We start from the raw sequence: 20,938 nt of genomic DNA on the forward strand, positions 1-20,938 counted from the left end.
TGTTTTGACTAACTGTATTTCAAATAGTAAGCTGTTCGGAAAATTCGGCTCTAGCATACTGTCTAGGGCTATAAAGAGAAAAAACAAAGGAAAAGGCTAGATTACAAAAGATTGCCCTTTTCGGCCAGTCATCTAGGGTCAAATAAAAACTAGTTCGTCTATAATTGGGTGGAAGGATGTTTCAGGAAGGGGTTTAAGGGAGATGGAAATCTCTTGGGAGGGTTTAAAGAGGGAGGCTTTAAAAAGATTGGAATAGAGGAGGAGCGTGTTTGGCTTTGTTGGCACCAGATGCCGTCGTGCAGTAATGAGATACTGATATTACAAGTTGGTAAAATAATGACACAGTTACTAAACCATTTTTTTCTATACCTTAAAAAAGCAGAGCAAACATTAAACTATATTTTTGAAATTACGATCATGATTTCAATATTTTGCTACTCTGGATAAGCGGCAAAATCTGACCGTAAATTTTTACAGAGCTCGGTTAGTCATTTTTTTCTTTCTTTATTGCTGTTAATTTGTGCTTTCCGTATAATAGATAGCATTTAAATTTAATGAAATTGAATTTTCTGTAATTTCGTATTTATTGCCTTTTTTTTATGATTTTGCATTTCTCAGTGCTGCCATCTATATATATGTTATTTGATTTCATTTTCTTATTTCGATAGAGAAAGATATAATTGCTCAAGGTATGTCCTCAATAAGTTCTGCCAAAACTGCTGAATTGATTGAATGAAACAGTAACGAGTAACCATTCTGTTTCTTTTATTGATTTAAAATTTTTTTTAATGTTCTACACTTCTTAAAGAGGATATAGATTAGACCTCGAATCAGGATGATATATTATGGAAAATGATCACTTTAGTTTGCACTTTGGAACAAACTAGGTCAACATCCACAGGAACTTTGTTGAAAGTATTTCTTCCAGGCTGGGCTTGTAGGGATTGGTTTTGGGACTCTATCTCATAATCATGGACAGTGGGTTCCTAGTCTTGGATATGATTAGTTGAAAAAATTGTTGCCTAGATTGTTTTAGATAGCCTAGTTGAAATTTACTGATGATTGGGACTAAGCTATTTCAGATTAGCTGAATATAATCTAGAATTTTTTGTAAACTTCTAGGTTAGCTACATTTTGTTATCTTGGTAAGGAGTTAGGGAAGGTCCATGACCTTATATATTTTTGTGTTTCACATGGAATTCCATGTGTTTCAATCTCACAATTTTGCTCAATCCCAATTTATAAGGTTTCAATGATCTGCAACTACATTTCCCAAAATTTGGAATAAAATCCATTGATTTCAATTTTACTTAAGTAACAAGAATGGAATTTTTAGGGCTAAAACCAGAGAAAAAAGAACTGAATACTGTAAACAAAGGTAAAATGCTGTTTTGTCAACATTCCAATAGGTATAAAGCTGTAAAGTAGGCAAACTTCTAAGACTTAGAAATCAGAAGAGGTCTAACATAGAAGCTTGTCAAGACCTTCCCAGAGTATGTTTTTGGACATGGATTGATTATGGAAAGATCCATTATCACAACCTAACTCATTTCCAAGATACTGAAAAGCAGCTGAACTGAATTTGTACTGAATTGTATTCTGCTGAACTGCTGAACTGAATTGTATTTACTGGATTATTTTTGGAAATACAAACTTGAACCAAATGAATCTTTACCTATATCTTAGGCTAACCTATTGAAATATAATCATTCTGACTTTCTATATATGCCTAAGGCTGTATGTTTCCTTGATAGTCTGTCTATGATTTCAATAGGTACTTTGTTCAGTAAACTTTTAGTTTAGCTACTTCTTGCTGTCTTTGAAAGGTATTATGCTAGGAAAAATAAAACTTTTAGAGATGAGTCTAAAAACAAAAGTATGTTCTAGGACAGGGGCATAGATACAGTATTTTTACTTGGGGGGGGGGGGTAAGATGGTGTGCTATTTAAGTGGTAGTGAAGAAAAGTAACTATATAACAAACACAATACTTGGTGAATTTAAAAACATAAAACCTATAGAATACATTATAATTGTAAGAAAAATACACATATTTTGTTTAAATTCACTTTATTCTCAGCAGACATTTTGCACTGCATGCTGATGCAGAGATAAATGTAGCACTGGCATTGTGTTAAATGTGCCTAGTTTCATTCATAATTCTTAACACATTCATGTCAATTCTTTTTTTAGAGCTGGTTAAATGAAATAACTAGAAAAACAAAAATAGCAAGAAATCACGATGGTATTATAGATACTCAGTTCTACATTTATTGGTTTGTATGTGAATCCAGGAATCATGATGTTATAAGGCATTTAAATGACAAATAAGAGAATAGGAGTTTCAATTAGATACTGGAAACAAAATTTCAAATGATTAAATGGTTCCTTGAGCAGATCCCCCTCTACCACAATCCATGATCAAACTACAACCAATTTAATTTATCTAGCTGTAATATTAATATCATTATAAAAAGCACTAAGTCTTATTTTCTTTTTCAGTCAGGAAATTATATTCACTGTACATCTGCCTTCCTATTCTTTAATGATTCCATTTCTGCCCTATTTGTAGATGTGGAGGGTGTATTCATTTCTATTGAAAGTATTCAGTTTCAATTTTGTATCCAGTTTCTACCAAAAAGTTTAAAGGTTACCACACTAAGGGTCTAAAAGGTTACCACTTCTGAGAAGCATATTGCAAATTTTCTTACCTTAAATTATAGCTTGGATCAATATAAGGATTTTCTATCCTTGTGATGCTCCAGTGATGAAAAAAATTTGTTTGATGCAGGTTGTGGTTGTTGATCTAGACTCTTGCAGAGGCCTCCCAATTGTAAAGGCACTCCTGGCAGAGCCATTCCTTATCAAGCTGAGTCTTGAACGTGTCAGTTGAAGTTGCAGTAACTGTTTCCTCAGACAGTTGATGACTCTTTGGCTGAAGAAATGACTTCTCTGTCTACTCATGGAATGCTGCATGCATTTATCAATGATGTTAACCATCTTAGTGGCATGACACTGGACATCCTCAAGCAACTTCTTACCTTTTTTAAAAAAAACAGGTGGCCAATGATATTCTAACCTCCAGACATGGTCATACAAGTGCCTTATATAACTTCATAAAAACTCTTGGGTGTTGGCTGGAGATGGTTCTTTTTATGGTACTTGGTATTAACCAAGTGACATATAGCAATCACAAATTCTGTTGGTCCTGGTTTTGCTACTTTAGGCACTTCCAGGTAAGCTAGGACTATGAAATTTGGCAGGCTTATCAGGGACCAGACCAGATTAAATTAGAGTTGTTTTCCCAATTTGTCCATCTGGGGGGAGGGAGTGGGGGTTGGTTAATTCAGAAAAAATGAAGTATTTTTAACTTGCAAACACTTTTCAGAGCTGTTATTTTAAATCCCAACTGGATCTGGTGACATTGGGGGGGAGTTGGGTGGGGGGGGGGGGGTAATTCTGAAAAATTAGAAAAAATGACAAATTTTTAACCTATGAAGGAGTGATTGGACCTTAATGAAACTTCATGTTTAGAAGGATCTCCTAACTCAGATCTCTTATTTTAAATCTGAACCGGATCCAGCGTCAATGGGGGGGGGGGGGGGGTGGACTGGAAATCTTAGAAAATACTTAAAGCAGAGAGATCATGATGAAGCTGGATGGGAAGAATAAAAACCTTTCTAAGATACGTGACTGACATAAACGGACCAAATCTGCTCTCTTTGGTGGAGTTGGGGAGGGGGGTAATTCTGAAAAATGAGGTATTTGTAACTTATGAAAGGGTGATCAGATCTTAATAAAATTTAATATGTAGAAGGATCTTGTGCTTTAAAGCTCTTATTGTAAATTCCAACCAGATCCTGTGACATTGGGGGAATTGGAGGGGGAAACCGGAATTCTTGGAAAATGTGAAAATTGGGATATTTTTATCTTATGAATATGTGATCAGATCTTAATGAAACTTGATATATATAGAAGGATCTTATGTCTCAGATGCTCCATTTTCGACTCGAATCGGATCTGGGGACATAGGGGGCTGGAGGAGGGAAATAGAAATCTTGGAAAACACTGGGAGTGAGAGATTGGGATGAAACTCTATGGGAAGAATAAGCACAAGTTCTAGATACGTGATTGACATAATTGGAATATATTTGTTCTCTTTGGAGGAGCAGGGGAGGGGGTGTTAATTTGGAAAACTAGAAAAATTGAGGTATTTTTAACTTAAGAGCGGGTCATTGGATCTTAATGGAATTTGATATTTATAAGGAATTCGTGTCTCAGAGCTCTTGTTTCAAATCCCGACCAGATCTGTTGACGTTGGGGGGAGTTGGAGGGGGGAAATCTTGGGAAATGCTTGGAGTGGAGGAATTGGGATGAAGTTTGATGGATAGAATAAGCAAATGTCCTTGATATGTGATTGGCGTAACCATGCTGGATTCAATCTCTTTGGGGGAGTTGGGGGGAGGGGTTTAGTGATTTGGCAAGTTTGGCGCTTCTGGACATGCTAGGACAATGAAAATTGGTAGGCGTGTCAGGGAGCTGCACAAATTGATTTGATAAAGTTGTTTTCCCAGATTCGACCATTTGGGGGGCTAAAGGGAGAGGAAAAATTAGAAAAAATGTGGTATTTATAACTTATGAGTGGGTGATCAGATCTTAATGAATTTTGATATTTAGAAGGACATCATGACTCAGAGCTCTTATTTTAAATCCTGACTGGCATTAAGCCTCTGTTTTCCTTTTAAATCAATCTATTGATTCTTAGAATTTTGTCAGAGCTCATACCATATGAGCTCTTGGCTATTAGCTCTTCTTGCCTTGTCACAAGTGCCATATAAGCTCTTAGCTCTTGTTATGATACCAAGGGATTTATTTGCAGAAGATGAAACAGACTTGGTATGACTGCTAAAATTTAATTGGTGATCAACAATAACCTCAAGATCTCTTTCATCAGAAACAGCAGAAAGGAAGTTGTCTTGAAGGAAATACCTATGATGATTGTTGTGTTTGCCAAAATGGATGACATGGCATTCGTCAACATTAAAAGCAAGGAGCCATATGTTAGCCCATCTTCCTAGATTGTCAAGATCTGTCTGAATTGATTGCTGGTCAGAGGGAGTAGCCACTTTTCCAACTAGTTTTGAGTCATTAGCATAAAGAGTAATACGATTTCAAAGAAGGGTGGGTAGATTGTTGACATAGAAGTTGAAAAGTGTTGGTCCAAGAATAGTGCCATGGGGAACGTCACTTAATACAGTTGTGGGAGAAGAGAAATGAGGAATTCCTTGTGAATAAAAAACTCTGTGATCTTTCAGAGAAGCCTATAATCCACTCTACAACCCCTTCATTGACACCTGCATCTTTCAGTTTGATTATGAGGAATTCATGACAAACCTTGTTGAATGCTTTGGACAGATCAAGAAGAATCATATTGACAGGAAGACCCTTATCAAGCAGTGTAGTAACTAATTCATGTGTTTGAATGAGGTTAGTATCCACAGATATACCAGATCTGAATCCATGTTTTGATGTGGAGAGGATGTTATTGACCTCAAGATGTTCAATTAGAGTGTTGTTAACAAATCTCTCAAGCACCTTAACAAGTGCAGAAGTGATGCTTATAGGATGGTAATTTTCTGCAGAGTCTCTTCATCCCTTTTTATGGATTGGGGTTATATAAGATGTTTTCCAATCATGCGGTAGTTCTCCATTTTGAAGAGATAACCAGAGTAGCATGCACAGGGGGGTAACTGAGAGCTTTTTGACACTCCTTAAGAAGACGTGGATTAACACTGTCTGGTCCCTTTGACTTACTTACATCAAGCTTCCCAAGGCTATTGAAAACCATTACTTCACTTACTGACAGATCAGGCATGGGAAACAGCACTTCATATGATGGAGGATCTGGTGATGAGGTACCTGAGTTTTGTGTGAAGGCAGAAGCAAATTGTATATTTAGAAGGTCAGCCTTAACTATTGGAGATGGGTGAGTATGATGATTTGGGTATCTAGCAGAGACTTATCTCCAGAAAGATTTCGGGTTTAACTTGATGTCAGAAGCTTTTTTTCCTTGTAAGCAGATTTTAGTTTTTTGATAGAATCTGTTTCATTATTCTGTACTGCCTTGTACATTGACAGGGTCTCCTAGTTCCTCTTCTTCATATACCGTTTCCAAGCTCTAGATTTCTGGTTAATCAGCTTCTTAACTTCCTTAGTGAGGAAGGGAAGTGGTTTAGGCTGTTTTCTAAAAATAACCCTCCAGTGTTTCTTTTCAAGAGTAAGGAGAGTTTTTTTTTTAATTTAACCAAGACTCATTGATGTTATTGGTGATAAACACTGACCAGTTTGCAGATGACAGTTCCTGCTGTATTGCCTCATAGTTGGTGAAAGTCTGGGGACAAAATTCAGGTTGAGAACGACTAATTAGGGACAACACAGACAGAATAACTAGCTGGTCACTACTAGCAATTTGGCGGTAAATAATCATTACGAATGAGGGAATCAGGATCATGCAATATGATGAGGTCTAACAGCGAGGGAATCTGATCAGCTCTATGGCGTGTAGGCTTATCAATAGAAATTATTACCATAATTATTAAATTATTAACATTATTATTAACAGCGAATCAAAGGAAATTATTTGATAGGCAAGATAAAAAAGGTGAGTCTCTATTATTAGATGAAGAATGTCCAGTTCCTTTAACCCACTCAATTGGAGGAAAATTAAAATCTCCAATGATTATTAACCCAGATGAGCTAGGTAGGGATATTGAAGATACCATTTCATCAATAATAGTTTTGAGGGCCAATTCACTATGTTCAAGGGAAGGAGCACTTGGACTTCAATAGATGCACCCAAGACACAATTTCTTATTAGCAATGGAGATATCAAGCCATAAACTTTCACTCAAAGATATATCAACCATAGAAGGATTTACAACACTAACCTGGATACTGTCTTTTACATAAAAACCAACTCCTCTTCGACAATTTGGGTGCTCCAAGTTGCTAAATAGCTGATATCCCAAGATCTGTATTGACTTTTCAGTAACTACAAATAGACTATGTTTTGGTAACAGTTCAACAATGCTGCTTCTTCCTTAAGAAGCACTTCGGATTCAAGAAGCTTATTTTTAAGACAGTCAACATTCCTTGAAGAACACGGAAAGTATTTCCAGAAGGGGGCTTTTGACACAGGAAATTTGGCTGTTGAGACTCAGAGGTAACTTCAGATATGGCACTTGCCAAACTTGAATCTGCTGAGCTCTGACATGACACGAACAAAATATTATATAGAACATCTGAATTATCATCAGCAGAAAAAAAAATACTTAGATGGACATGAGAAAACGTTTGGAGAAGGATCGGATAAAGCTTCACAAGAAATATCAACTGACAGTTTATCAAAACGACAACCAAAACAAGGCAATAGAGAAACAAAACTATTCACATGAAGAGGCAATGACGTAACTAGGTTTCCATCGCGTATTGGTTTGGAGGGGGCCTGGATGAGGCTTTCCAACCGCGATGAGCAGCCTCATTTTTTGGAACGATTTGGCTCTTGAATATCATGAGGTTAGGCTCACCTGAGCTTGTTCTTCTTTTCAGCTCTTCAACTAAGGCCTTCCTCCTGTTTCTCTCTGTCTTAGATGCATCACCACAAAATTGTATATCCCCGCGGAGCTCACGGGAGCGGTTGATGATTGACCTTTTGATGTCCAGACTTGGGACAGGAGGAGGGCGTGTAGATGACAGAAAGTTTGTAGGGATCAGAAGTCTTCTCACATTATAGATGTGAACGTCTCTGAGCTTATACTTATGATCAAGATAAAACTTGATGAATCATTGGATTGTTGAGGGACTCCATATGCAACTGTGTTAAGGGCTCTGCTTTGCCTGTCCCTTTCTTCGAAAAAAAGGCGCTGGATCTCGCTATCAAGATGCTGGGTTAGATTGGCTTTGATACTTGTTGCCTCTTGAAGAACTACCGTCTGGACTTCGGAACCCATTTCAGAGAGCGAGCATTTTTCGGACACTTGAAGGAAAAAGAATTAGAGAGGTGTAAAGCATAAAAGAGAAAAAACACTAATGTTTTTTTTTTTAATTCATGAAAGCAAAACTCTAAGAGGAAATGAAAAAAATATATGATTTCTGTATACACAGCTCAGAAAGAATATATATATACAGCTCATATAAGAAGTTACAAATCCTCGGCACAGTAGAATTTCTTGGAAACGCTGCTAGTAGAAAGAAGTTATTCATATGATGTTTTTAAGTCCCATGGCGCATATTATGACATACCAAGGTTGGTTTGTACTCATAGTAATATATACTTATAGGATTTTTGAAAGTAAGTTTCTATAGTGCTTTAATTTTGATAATCGTAATTTTTGTTGTTGTTAAAAAAAGATGATATTTTGAGGACAGATCTTGATGTATGTTTGATGGACCATTAAAGGTTCCTGGTCACAGGCCTTGGGACTCCCTTCATGCTTTACTTGGTAAATTTTTGGATCCAAGAATAAAAAGAAGTGAGAACGAAATGCAAGGTCTGATCTCTTACTTATGATACAAAATAATTTCCAATATAGTAGATGTATTGAATGATGAAATTTTTGTAATAAGGAATAAAATTTCGGAGAGTGTAGCCTACTCCCATGAGGGTATCTTAGCGCAAAAAAAACTGGGGTAAATGCACTGCTAGAATAGCTACCCGTCCAGGTCACACAAAAATGATATAGCTGTGTGTAAAACAGAATAAAACTTCTGAAATTATGCTACCAGTATTTTTCCAAAAAATAAACTGCGGCATATATGCTACTAGTGAAGTTACCCCAGGTGATTGACATATCTGGTAGCATAGGGAACTTGAGGGTAAGCCTCTTCAGATCACACTATTTGCAATAGGAAAAGAAATTTAACTGCTTTTAAAAATGTTTGGGATGGACATATTTACTTTAGTCAAGAGTGGCAAACTTCTAGTCAGAAGTTTGCCACTTCTTACCTCATTCACTTCAATTCCATAGAATTGCATCTGAGGTTGAAGACAGAAGCAGGATTTTGATGGGTAATTTATACTGTTAGAAAGGTGGGTGAACATGTTCATAATAGGATGATTTTATCTTTTTCTTAGAAAGAAAAATGTATAGAAAAATATATATCTATATATATAAAAATAAGTTGTCTGTCTGTCTGTGGATGTGTGGATGGATGTGTCAGGTGACGTCACCTGAAAAAACTGGATTAGGTGACGTCAAAACTGAAAAAACTAAAAAAAGGCAAAAACTACAAAAAAAACTAAAAACTAATAAAAAAAATAAAAAAGCTAAAAAACTAAAAAAACTATAAAGGTAAAAACCAATAAAAAACTAAAAAAAAAAACTGAAAAAACTAAAAAAAGGCAAAAACTACAAAAAAAAACTAAAAACTAATAAAAAAAGTAAAAAAGCTAAAAAACTAAAAAAACTAAAAAAAACTAAAAAAAGGTAAAAAACTAAAAAAAAATAAAAAATAAAAAAAAACTAAAAAAAGGAAAAAACTGAAAAATAAGCTAAAATAAAGGTAAAAACCAATAAAAAACTAAATAAAAAAAGGAAAAAACTAATAAATGACGACACTCAAAAAGAAAGCGACATCAGGTGACGTCAAAACTGAAAAAACTAAAAAAAGGCAAAAACTACAAAAAAAACTAAAAACTAATAAAAAAAATAAAAAAGCTAAAAAACTAAAAAAACTAAAAAAAGGCAAAAACTACAAAAAAAACTAAAAACTAATAAAAAAGCTAAAAAACTAAAAAAACTAAAATAAAGGCAAAAACTACAAAAAAACTAAAAACTAATAAAAAAATAAAAAAGCTAAAAAACTAAAAAAACTAAAAAAACTAAAAAAAGGTAAAAAACTAAAAAAAACTAAAAACTAAAAAAAAACTAAAAAAGGTAAAAACTAAAAGAACTAAAAAAGAAAAAAATAAATGACGACACTCAAAGAGAAAGCGACCAGGACAAAAGGAATGTTCGATTAGCAATCAACAAAGCACCGGGACACAGGGAGTATAAATGACGACCAGGACACAAGTAAAAAAAAAAATTAACAAAACTAAAAGAAGGTAAAAACTACAAAAAAACTAAAAAGAAAAAAAAACTAAAAACTAATAAAAAAACTAAAAAATCTAAAAATCTAAATAAACTAAAAAAGAAAAAAAAAGGAAAAAAATAAAGGAGAAAAACAAAACTAAAAAACGAATGTATATACAGACCGGTACACCGGGATACAAATGACGACCGGGACACAGGGAATATAAATAACGACCGGGACACAGGGACACAACTACAACGGGGACACCGGGGGAAACAGGGGGATATAAATGACGACCGGGACAAAAAAACTAAAAAGAAATAAAAACTAAAAACTAATAAAAAAAACTAAAAAATCTAAAAATCTAAATAAGCTAAAAAAGAAAAAAAAAGGAAAAAAATAAAGGAGAAAAACAAAACTAAAAAACGAATGTATATACAGACCGGGACACCGGGATACAAATGATGACCGGGACCCGGGACACAGGGAATATAAATGACGACCGGGACACAGGGACACAACTACAACGGGGACACCGGGGGAAACAGGGGGATGTAAATGACGACCGGGACACCGGGACAGGGAATGGTCGATTAGCAATCACCATCAACAAAGCTCAAGGGCAATCATTAGAATCATGAGGTATAGATCTGAATACAGATTGTTTTCCCATGGACCATTATATGTTGCATGTTCAAGAGTCGGTAAACCTGACAATCTATTTATATGCAAAGACAATGGGACAGCAAAGAATGTTGTATATTCGCAAGTTTTACGTAGTTAAAACCATATATATATATATATATATATCTATATTCACAGGTGGGACATAGGGACACAACTACAATGGCGCGTAACTATTATGGCGCGTAACGACTTACGCGCGCGGGGGGGCTTGGGGGGGGCGCGAAGCGCCCCCACCAACTAGGTGTTGGGGTGGCGCGAAGCGCCACCCCAACAGCTAGTATATATATATATATATATATATATATATATATATATATATATATATATATACATATATATATATATATATATATCTACGTAATTATAGATGTGTAACTTGTAAGAATTATACCTTAGCTTTGGGGTATATGTGTCTGGTTGATGTTTCAATATATTGGGCTAGTGTTATCCCATTTTTCTCTTTCTTTTCTTTTAAAAAAACTCATCTATTTCTAAATATATAGTTATGGCTCAGTTTATTTAAGATCTTTTTTTGGTGACCTGCAATTTCGGATAATAGCCGGGAACAACAAAGAAAAGTCTGTTTACTTGTAACTCGTATTTACTTGTTTTATTTTTTGTTTTTTATTCCTGATAATTAATAATGTGATTTTTTTTAGGAAGTCCAAAAAGATGAAAACAACAAGTGGTTCTTTCCTTGTTGAAGATATTGGTGCCCCCTCAACTAGTCAAGGTAGTGGAGGTATAAATAGTGACAAGACTGAACCAAGGGCTATGGAAACAGATGAAGTATCTTCTGTTACACCCTCTCCAAACGAGTTAGAGACTTCACCCAGTTTCAGGCAAAGAATGAGCAAAAAGAGGAACTACCGAAGTAGAGATAATGTGGATAGTTCAGAATCAGAAAATGACCTCAGAGATACCACTTTTGAGTAAGATCTCTTCGTTTTTGTTGTTTTTAAATTTTAGAATATTAATCTTAATGTTTTTTTCTTTAACAGAATGGCGTTTCATATGCAATATAAAGCGCAAATTTAAGAATTAATGTCACCCTTCAGAAAAAACTTGAAAGTAATCCATTTGTACTATAGGACTTTCCTCTTTTTCTTTTTTTTTGAATGAGTCGTATGACTGTCTTGTCATCTGACTCTATTGTTAATGGGGATGCGAATTTGTAATGCGACTTATCCTATAATAATTTTCTTAATCTACAGCACACTAAGTAGATCGTCTTTGAACTTTGTTGTTGATAAATGCTCTTTCACAAACAATAAGCATTTACATTTAGCAGTAAGCTTTAGGGGGGGGCGCAACACATGACTTCCAAGGGATTGGGGGATTCAACCCCCCCCCCCCCCACCCCAAAAAAAAGAAAGAAGAAGAGAGTTTTGCCCTCTGATTTCTTTTTCTTAGAGGAACTCCTCTGTACCAATCTTGGGGGGGGGGAATTGATTGCAGATGTACGTCTAGCTTTGAAATGGAAAGTTGAGCAATTTTGAAAAAAAAAAATCTTAACAAAATATAGTTGGTTGAAAAATCAATACAATTTTGATATATCGTATGACATGTTATATGTTCAGCCAAATATTCTATTATCAAAGGCATCACATATGTTAGCGGCATCACACCGCAGGAAATGTCCTGATGTTTCTGCAGTCAGTTCGTAATGACATCAGTAAGTTAAGTTGCTTCTGTGGAAGAACCAGCAGAATAACTTCCTTCTCTCTTTTTTAGTACAAATGCTGGCTCAGTCCCATCTGATTTTAATTTCAATCATACCTCGGATAGCTCAGACGCAAATGAATCACGTGATCACTACATTCCACTTAGTCCATATCCTGAAGAAGATCAAGATAATGCCCAAAATGAAGTTGCAACTTCGTCTCATTATTCTCCACCATCAAGGTAACTTATCGTAAGAAGAGACGGGCTGATGCATGACTGTCTTAGCAAGAAATATCTTTCTACCTCACTTAAAATCAATTAATGCAATGCAACCCCAAAATTACCTCTAAAATCTAGCCAATATTCCGATTATTTCTAATATTTATATATATTTTGCCTGCCCTTTTTGCCCATTTTGATGGATTCCCTCTCCCCTACGCAATCATGGCCGCCGCTATGGGGTTGACAAGGGATGGTGGCTCCTCTGAATACAAGAAGACATCTAACAAAGCTATCCAAAGAGGGAAAGATGTAAAATTATGGTAATAACAAGAATCTTTGTAGTAATCCACCCCTCAGCAAAAATTCCCTGATGGCGCTCGTGTACACAACTGCCATTTTTGGCATTGGTCGTACAAGTTATTTTGGTATATATTCGGTTTTGCCTATTTATATACATTTTGCTAATCAAATCAATAAACTGAAATAATACTGGAAATGAATTATGTTCTGAACAGTTAATAAATAAATAAAATAAAAAAAAGAATATAATAATAACTATTATATAGAGTAATATGCCTAGCAGTCACAGTTGATCACCACCTCAGTATTTAAATAGCTGTTAAATCTTGGTTATATCGCTAAAAATTTAGTTGTACCACCATTGAATTTGTCTAAATTTTTTATAAGAATGTGGATTACTCTGAAGATGTCAGCCATAACAATGCCGGCTATTTTAAAAGCACTGAAAGTAAATAGTGGGTCATGATCTTAGACAGAGAATTTAAAATTAGGTTAAAGAATGTAAATAATAGTTAGACTCAATCTTCGACAAAATTAATCGAAGACAAGTGTTGTATTGTATTTAAATAGTCTAGGTTGTAAGGGTACCTTTTGCCAAAATTTAAATGATGAAAAACTGATTGTAATCAGTCCATTCCAACTAGTTGAGTCCTAACTATCAGCCAGTGAAAAGAATCAGAATGAAAACTTTAAAGTACCTGATTTCGTGGAAACAAGAACCACGTTCTTCATCAGGACCTAGTACTGAATTATGCCGCATTCTCTTGAGCCCCAGGTCGTGATTCAGGCCCTTCAATCATGCGATAATTAGTTAAAAGAGGAGTAAAATGTGTATGCGTGTCACGGGGGCCTTTGGTGCGAAGGGAGATGCTCAGGGGGGAGGATTTCATGAAGCCGTGGGTTTCTTAAATGCCGACACAAAATTTTACACACAATCCGTAACTGCGTGTTGAAAGAGTTGTAAGTGAAAGTTAGTTTAAAAGGGCGCAATAAGGGACTTTGGGAGATTTAGACACTATCAGAAGAGCTCGGTATTGGATCCTTTCCAAGCGGTTCTTCCGGTCCAAAGTCAGGCCGTAATATCAAACGGGACAATCATGTTCTATCAGCGGTTTGGCAAAAGTAAGAAAAATGACCAGCAAGGCGTTTTAAATAAGGATACCCAGGTTTGCCCGTTTGATCGTCTCCTGTGTCTGCTTCTCTTCTGGCCACGTGCGAAATATATTCCCAAGAATTTGATATCCATGATGCCTGAAAGATGCTGTAAAGCAAGGAATGAACTTTCCCTCAGAAAAGAAAAAGTTAATACGAGTGATTTTTCGAGATTGACAATCATTTTGCCCTCCTCAGCTTGGCGTGATCAACTCGCCATTATACTGTCTGCCTTGCTTGAAATACCCTTTTCACCCAGCTCTGTTGCGGATAAATCATCAACGGACTTAAAGAGATCCGTCTCATTATTTGCCAACTCGTTTACCATAACAGAAAAAAGTAAAGGACCAAAAATTGTTCCTTAGGAGCTACACAGTAGATTGGCTGGGGATCAGATTAAGCTTATTTATACTTAGTTTTTTTTTTTACTTCTACCTAAAAAAATTTGCAACTATTCTTACCGAATATGCATCGCTATCAAAATTTGTCAATAGCTTGCAAATCAAATCAAATGCTTTCTTTAGGTCAATCGCTATGATGATGACCCAGTGTTCCGGGTCATCTAGATGCTTTAAAATCTTGTCAAGCAAATTAACTAAGTAATGGCTTGTCGAACTCTTGGGAATACCGAATTGTAAAAGGTTAATTTTATGTGGAATAAAAGTTTTCAGCCACCCAGCAATGAAACTTTCACAGATCTTGCTAAAACTTGGTGTCCTCGTAATAGGCCACGCACCAGTAAAATCACAGGATGCTCCTTTTTTGGGGATAAGAGTTATGAGTTCCTTTTCCTATTGTACAGATACTGGCCTGACAGTGTAATCTTGTTGAATATTAAAGTTAAAGGAGCACTCAAAAATTCAGGAAAAACCTTAATAGGTCAACAGGAATATCGAGTTGTGTAATACTGGTCTTCTTCAGTTTCGTCAGTTTGAGGCGAACTTGGGATTCCGTGAAGATTGGGAAATCCATAAGACCAAGAAATGGATGCGGAAAATCCACCGAGTTTAGCGGTGGAAATGACTGACCAATTGCTACCATGTGAGTGTTTAGGCGATCTGCAGTTTCTTTGTCCGGCTCATCATAGCAAAAATCAGCCCAGTCTGTGTTTTACCTGTCATTTGCTTTATCCTTTTGTACTACTGTCCAGGCTTATAATCCAATAATTGAGATACTTCCTTTTGGTAGTACAACGCTGTTGTCTGGCATGCCATTCCTCTGGTTTTACTCTTCAGGGTAGTAGCTTCTTTATCTTTTTTTGAAATTTTTCTCATTGTCCTGCTTACTGCTTTGATTTCTTTTGTAACGTATGGACCATCTGCTGAAAAATGTTTGTTAACTTTACTGGAAAATAGAAATGGTACTTGCCGACAAGTTTTCCTTGAAAAGTAGTGGCCATTTCATCAGCATTAGCCATAGAAATTATGCCATCACAATTTTCAGTCGTGAGCCAATTGCCGAAACTAAACAATCCGCTGTTTGTGATTGGCCGACTTGTAGTTGTTTTTGTAATGTACGTGACCCGGACTTTGCTTGTGGGATGTAGCTCAAGGGTGAAGTGGTAGCTTCCTCCTATCGGTGAGCCTGGGGGGGGGTTTCCTATAGAATTGAGACATGTTAGTAGCTATGCGGTCCAGAGCCGTATCACCTTTTGTTGTTGGGTAATTAACTAATTGTTTAGACCTAATCCTGCTTCCAAGACGTGAACATTCAGATAAATATCAGTTTAAATTCTGAACTCTCTATTTGGAAGAGAATATACATGAATGAATAATGTGTGGAACGTGCCGTTTGGGTAATGAGGGATCTCCCTTTGTTGTTGAACTGCTAGTTTATTTAAGAAATTTTCTATTTTGTTTTGAAAAGCAAATACACGAAATGAATCATTTATCGGAAAGCATCGTAGTGCTCAAGTTAATTTTCAGTGTAAAGAATGAGGATTGAGGGAGTGTTAAGCCTCTCACATATAGAATACATATGGATATGATATAAAAAACAAGCAAAAATTTAACACAAAAATGCTATTTTTTCAGGTGAAATTAAAGAAGGACATTAAAACTCAGAACAATTCCGTATATGTGAGGGTTGCCCTCTCAAGTCCCCGGCTCGTTACACTGAATTTTGACTTCTTTTGCCAGTACTTCAAGGACGAATGACCTATTAGAATGGCAATAGGAGTAGGATAGAAGGGTTTATTGATGCGGATTCGTTTTCAAAAGTAATATTTCCAGTTCGAATATATGAACGGCAATCGATAAAGAAAAAGCGAGGGACTAAGCGGGGAGGAGGTAAAGAACTTTGCATCTGGTATAAAGATGTATATACAACATAGACGCTTCAAAAATCTTCATTTACCGACCTTCTTTTATTTGAGACTTGACAAAATAATGTGCAGTAGTATATAACTGCTCATCAGCCATTATGAAAGACGGTAAGGAGTCTTTGAGTTGGTGAGCGAGTGTGCTTGAACCTCAAAAAGTGCAGTTTTATGCCCAAATTTTTTAACTCTGCGTGACCCTTCAAATAAAAATAAAGGAGGTGGGGAGAAAGGGTAGAAACTAAACCGTAGTTCCTCTTGATTCCCAGGATATTTTTTAAACTACTCTTACGATATGGGTCTTGTGGGGTGATAGTGCTGCTTTTATTGCAGACAATGTTTTCCTGTTCGACATAAAAGGTTAAATTAGCACAATTGCCTGCACAGAAGGTGGGGGAGGGGCAGTATGAAGACCGTCCGAATATTTGTGGGAAGAGCAGCTTGCAGAAATCGCCTCGAAATCCGTGGAAATAATTACCATTTTGTTAATCTCGATGCTTCAGATCCACCTTTCTAATCTATTTTTGGAGTTGTGGATTTTTCAAGGATGATTATCATTCTCAAAGTATTGTGGTAATAAATTGTAAGTAAACAGCGACCCTTGTCAACAGAAACTGAAACTAAAAAAAGGTTTTGATGGAAATCTGCGCAACAACAAAATATATTATTCATGCTGATTCTAAATTTCCAAAATTGAATTTGGTGTATACTAAATATCATTATCCCCCCCCCCGGTGGGAGGTGATAGCCCCTTTTGTATTGTTGAGATGATAGTTCATTTTAAGTAATTACACTTGTACAGCAAAATTTACTTTCTGGTTTCAAAAATTGTGTTTGAAGGGTTTGTAGCCCTCCTTGTTTTTAGGGCAAACCTGTGCATGATATTCTAAAATGAAGAGAAACTAAATAAAAAAAAAACTAGGTTGTCTTTGAAGTGGAAATATAGAGCGACACTAAACTTAGAACAAACAGAAATTGCTCCGTGTATGTGGGGGCGCTACCCCGCCTAAAGTACAAATTTGTACTTAATTTCCCAATTCTTTAAGAACGACTGCTCAAACACAAGGTGCGTTAAATTTGTAATATAAGTATTTTCAAAGCACTATAGAACTTTATCACCAGGCTCGTACGCAGGAATTTTTTTCAGGGGGGGGCAAAAACTTCGAAACAGGAGATATAAAATAGCACCTTTTTATTCAGTAATGCGAAAAGCACGTATATCGGAAAATACAGATTAACTTTAATCTGTAGTATTGTAGCGGATGAGGGGAAGAAGTCAGAAGCCTCAAAAGTACGTTTTAGGGTCAGGTTATGTTCATAGCGATTTAGAACCAGTGATTAATCTATTATATCCCACTGAAAGGGAAATTTTAGGGTTAACAGTTCAATATGGGTGCTGTGGGGGGTAGTTCTTCTATTGCAAAAACGTAGATTTTAATGAAAACTGATAGTTTCCAAAATTAATCCATTAAAACTACTACTACTACTACTAATAACTCACTGCAGCACCAAGCCGCCTGAGGCCAACACAGCTACGCACGCTCCTGCTCCAACCTAATCTATTTAAAGCCTCCCTCTTTACACCCTCCCAGGAAGTTCCCATTTCCTTTAAATCCTTATTTATGACATCCTCCCAACCCAGACAAGGACGACCTGCTTTCCGTGTAGCCCCAGACGGTTGGCCAAAAAGGACAATCTTCGGTAATCTGTCATCCTTCATCCGTAGAACGTGGCCTAGCCATCTCAACCTTTCTTTCATTATAGCCCCAGAAAGCGGGATTGAACCACACTTTTCGCACAACCTACTGTTTGAAATACGGTCAGTCAGCCGGGTACCCAGAACAATCCGTAGGCAATTTCTCTGGAAAACATCTAGTAAATTTTCATCTGCTTTTCGGAGTGTCCATGCTTCAGAGCCATATTTGACCACTGTCATCACTGTAGCTTCCAATATTCTAATCTTGGTTTGTAGGCTTATCTTTCTGTTCTTCCAAACTTTTTTTAACTGTGAAAAAACACCCTGAGCTTTAGCTATTCTATTTTTAACATCTTCACTGCTCCCACCATCTTTACTAATAATACTACCAAGGTAACTGAAGCTCCCAACCTGATCAATCTTTTCGTTACCTAAGGTCACCTGTTCATCTTCACTTATTCCTAACCTTGGTGACTTAGTCTTCTTAACATTAATTTTCAAGCCTATTTTAGCACCCTGAACTCGTAAAACCTCTAAAAATTCATTCATTTTGCTCACACTTTCATCTAATATGCTTAAATCATCAGCATAATCTAAGTCCAGGAGCGTTCTTCCTCCCCATTTGATTCCATGGTCTCCAATTGCCTTTCCTGTGCTCCTTAAGACGAAGTCCATCAAAATGATCCATATAAAGGGGGATAGAACACAACCCTGCTTAACTCCTGATTTAATACAAAACCAGTTGCTAACCTCATTTCCTACCTTAACCGCAGCAGTATTATTCTCGTACATAGCGCAAATCACTTTAATGTATTTTTCTGGTATACCATATAACGATAAGACCTTTGTTAACGCTGTTCTATCAACAGAATCGAAAGCTTGCTCATAATCGATAAAACTAAGGACCAAAGGTGTTTGACAACGAAGGGACTTCTCAATTATTAACCTAAGAGTGAAAACATGGTCGACACATCCTCTACCTTTTCTAAAACCGCATTGTTCTTCCCTTAAAACTTTGTCTACAGCATGTCTCAGTCTAAAAAGTATCATATTACTCAGTAATTTGCTACCTACAGAGACCAGACTAATGCCTCGATAATTCCGACATTCACTCTTGTCACCTTTCTTATACAGTGGTTTAATTAAGGTTTTCCTAAAATCATTGGGTACTTCCCCTTTTTCAAAAATCATGTTCATAATCTTCAGTAGCTTATTCCTAACCTCAGAGCCACCATATTTAAGGAACTCATTAATCATACTATCAGCACCTGGGGCCTTATTATTTTTTAATCCTTCTAGTACTGTCGCTAATTCTTCCTCACTAAACAAATCTTCCTTCACATCCAAGGTATCACAAACTTTTTCATTTTCATCTATATCTTTTCCTGCAACTGTATCTCGGTTTAGCACATTCTCAAAATGTTCCACCCATCTTTCTTTAACTTTTTCCTTATCACTAATTGTGACCCCATTTCTATCTTTAACTGGGACTAGTCCGGATCGGCTACTCCCTTTCAATTTATTAACATGCCAGTATAATATTTTACTATTATGCCGTCTAGCCGCATCTTCCAGATCCTCAGCAATTTTATCCATCGCCTCCATTTCACATCTCCTTAGTTCATATTTTAATGCTTTCTCCACTTAATTTACATTCCTTTTGTTTTCATACGACCTATCGCTCAGATAATTCTTATACAAACCCCTTCTACTCTCTATTAAACCTAAAGCTTTTTCACTAATATTCCTAGTTACTGTCTTAGCACTCTTCCCTAGGACACCATCAGCAACTTCACAAATTGTTTTTCTGAAATTATTCCATCCATCTTCCACATTGTCAAATTTTAAACCCTCAAGTTTAGTACTCAACTGTTCCTGGAATTTTTTTCTCAAATTTTCATCCTGAAGTCTACCAACATCATAACTTCCCGGGAGGGAGTTACTCTTCCGAAATTTCAGCTTTAAATTAACCTTAGACACTACTAGATGGTGATCTTTACTTTTAACATCAATAACGGCACTCCTATACACCCTAGTATCTTGTATTGATCCTGCTAGTCTTCTGTTTACAATAACATAATCAATAAGGTTTGCTGTCTTACCATCACGTGAATACCATGTCAACTTATGGGCCATTTTGTGACCAAACACCGTATTGGTTATAACTAGGTTGTTATACCTACAAAATTGCAAAAGCCTATAGCCATTACTGTTTTCTTTTCCTACACCAAAATTACCTAGGCTAGGATACCATCTATCCCTATTTCTACCAACCTGGGCATTAAAATCTCCTAGCAAAAACACCATATTTCTACCTGGTACCCTGTCTATTTGCTCCTGTAACTGTAAGTAAAATTCATCTGAGTCACTAGTATCTCCATCAGTTTGTTCAATGGGGGCATATACTACTATAACTGATACCCTAAACTTTTTAGTCATAAAATGAGCAATTAGTATTCTATTATTAATACCTTCCCAGCCTAAACAAGACTTAGCAGCTTCCTTATTCATCATGAGCCCTACTCCCTGTCTATGTACCCCATCCTTCCTTCCTGAGTAAACAAATTCTATGTCACCTAATTTCATGCTTCCTACCCCTGGGATATGAGTTTCTGAAACTCCTAATAAATCCAGTTCAAACCGTCTGAATTCGTCAGTCAAAATGTCGATGCGATAGTCATTTTTTAACGTCGTAACATTTCAAGTTCCAATTTTCATGTTCTTTAAATCTTTGAAATTATTTTGGCCTCAAGAAAAGCAGTGATCCCGGATACCAGTGCAGGATGGGGACCAACATATCTTCTCAAGTCTACACCGAAGCGCTTAA

The 20,938-nt window shown here is 36.3% G+C and overlaps 1 protein-coding gene across 1 annotated transcript in view; it reads left to right on the forward strand.

Annotated features, from left to right (window-relative positions):
* The first annotated feature begins 662 nt into the window (after positions 1 to 662).
* The window catches only part of LOC136029468 (DDB1- and CUL4-associated factor 8-like), a 58,565-nt gene continuing 38,289 nt past the window's right edge, over positions 663 to 20,938 (forward strand). The window contains exons 1-3 of the mRNA XM_065707891.1: positions 663 to 689; positions 11,419 to 11,691; positions 12,494 to 12,664. Coding sequence (XP_065563963.1) covers positions 11,432 to 11,691; positions 12,494 to 12,664 — 431 coding nt within the window. The 5' untranslated portion in view covers positions 663 to 689; positions 11,419 to 11,431. The remainder of the gene's footprint in view (positions 690 to 11,418; positions 11,692 to 12,493; positions 12,665 to 20,938) is intronic.

This window comes from Artemia franciscana, chromosome 7, assembly GCF_032884065.1.
Source record: "Artemia franciscana chromosome 7, ASM3288406v1, whole genome shotgun sequence".
Taxonomy (NCBI): Eukaryota; Metazoa; Arthropoda; class Branchiopoda; order Anostraca; family Artemiidae; genus Artemia; species Artemia franciscana.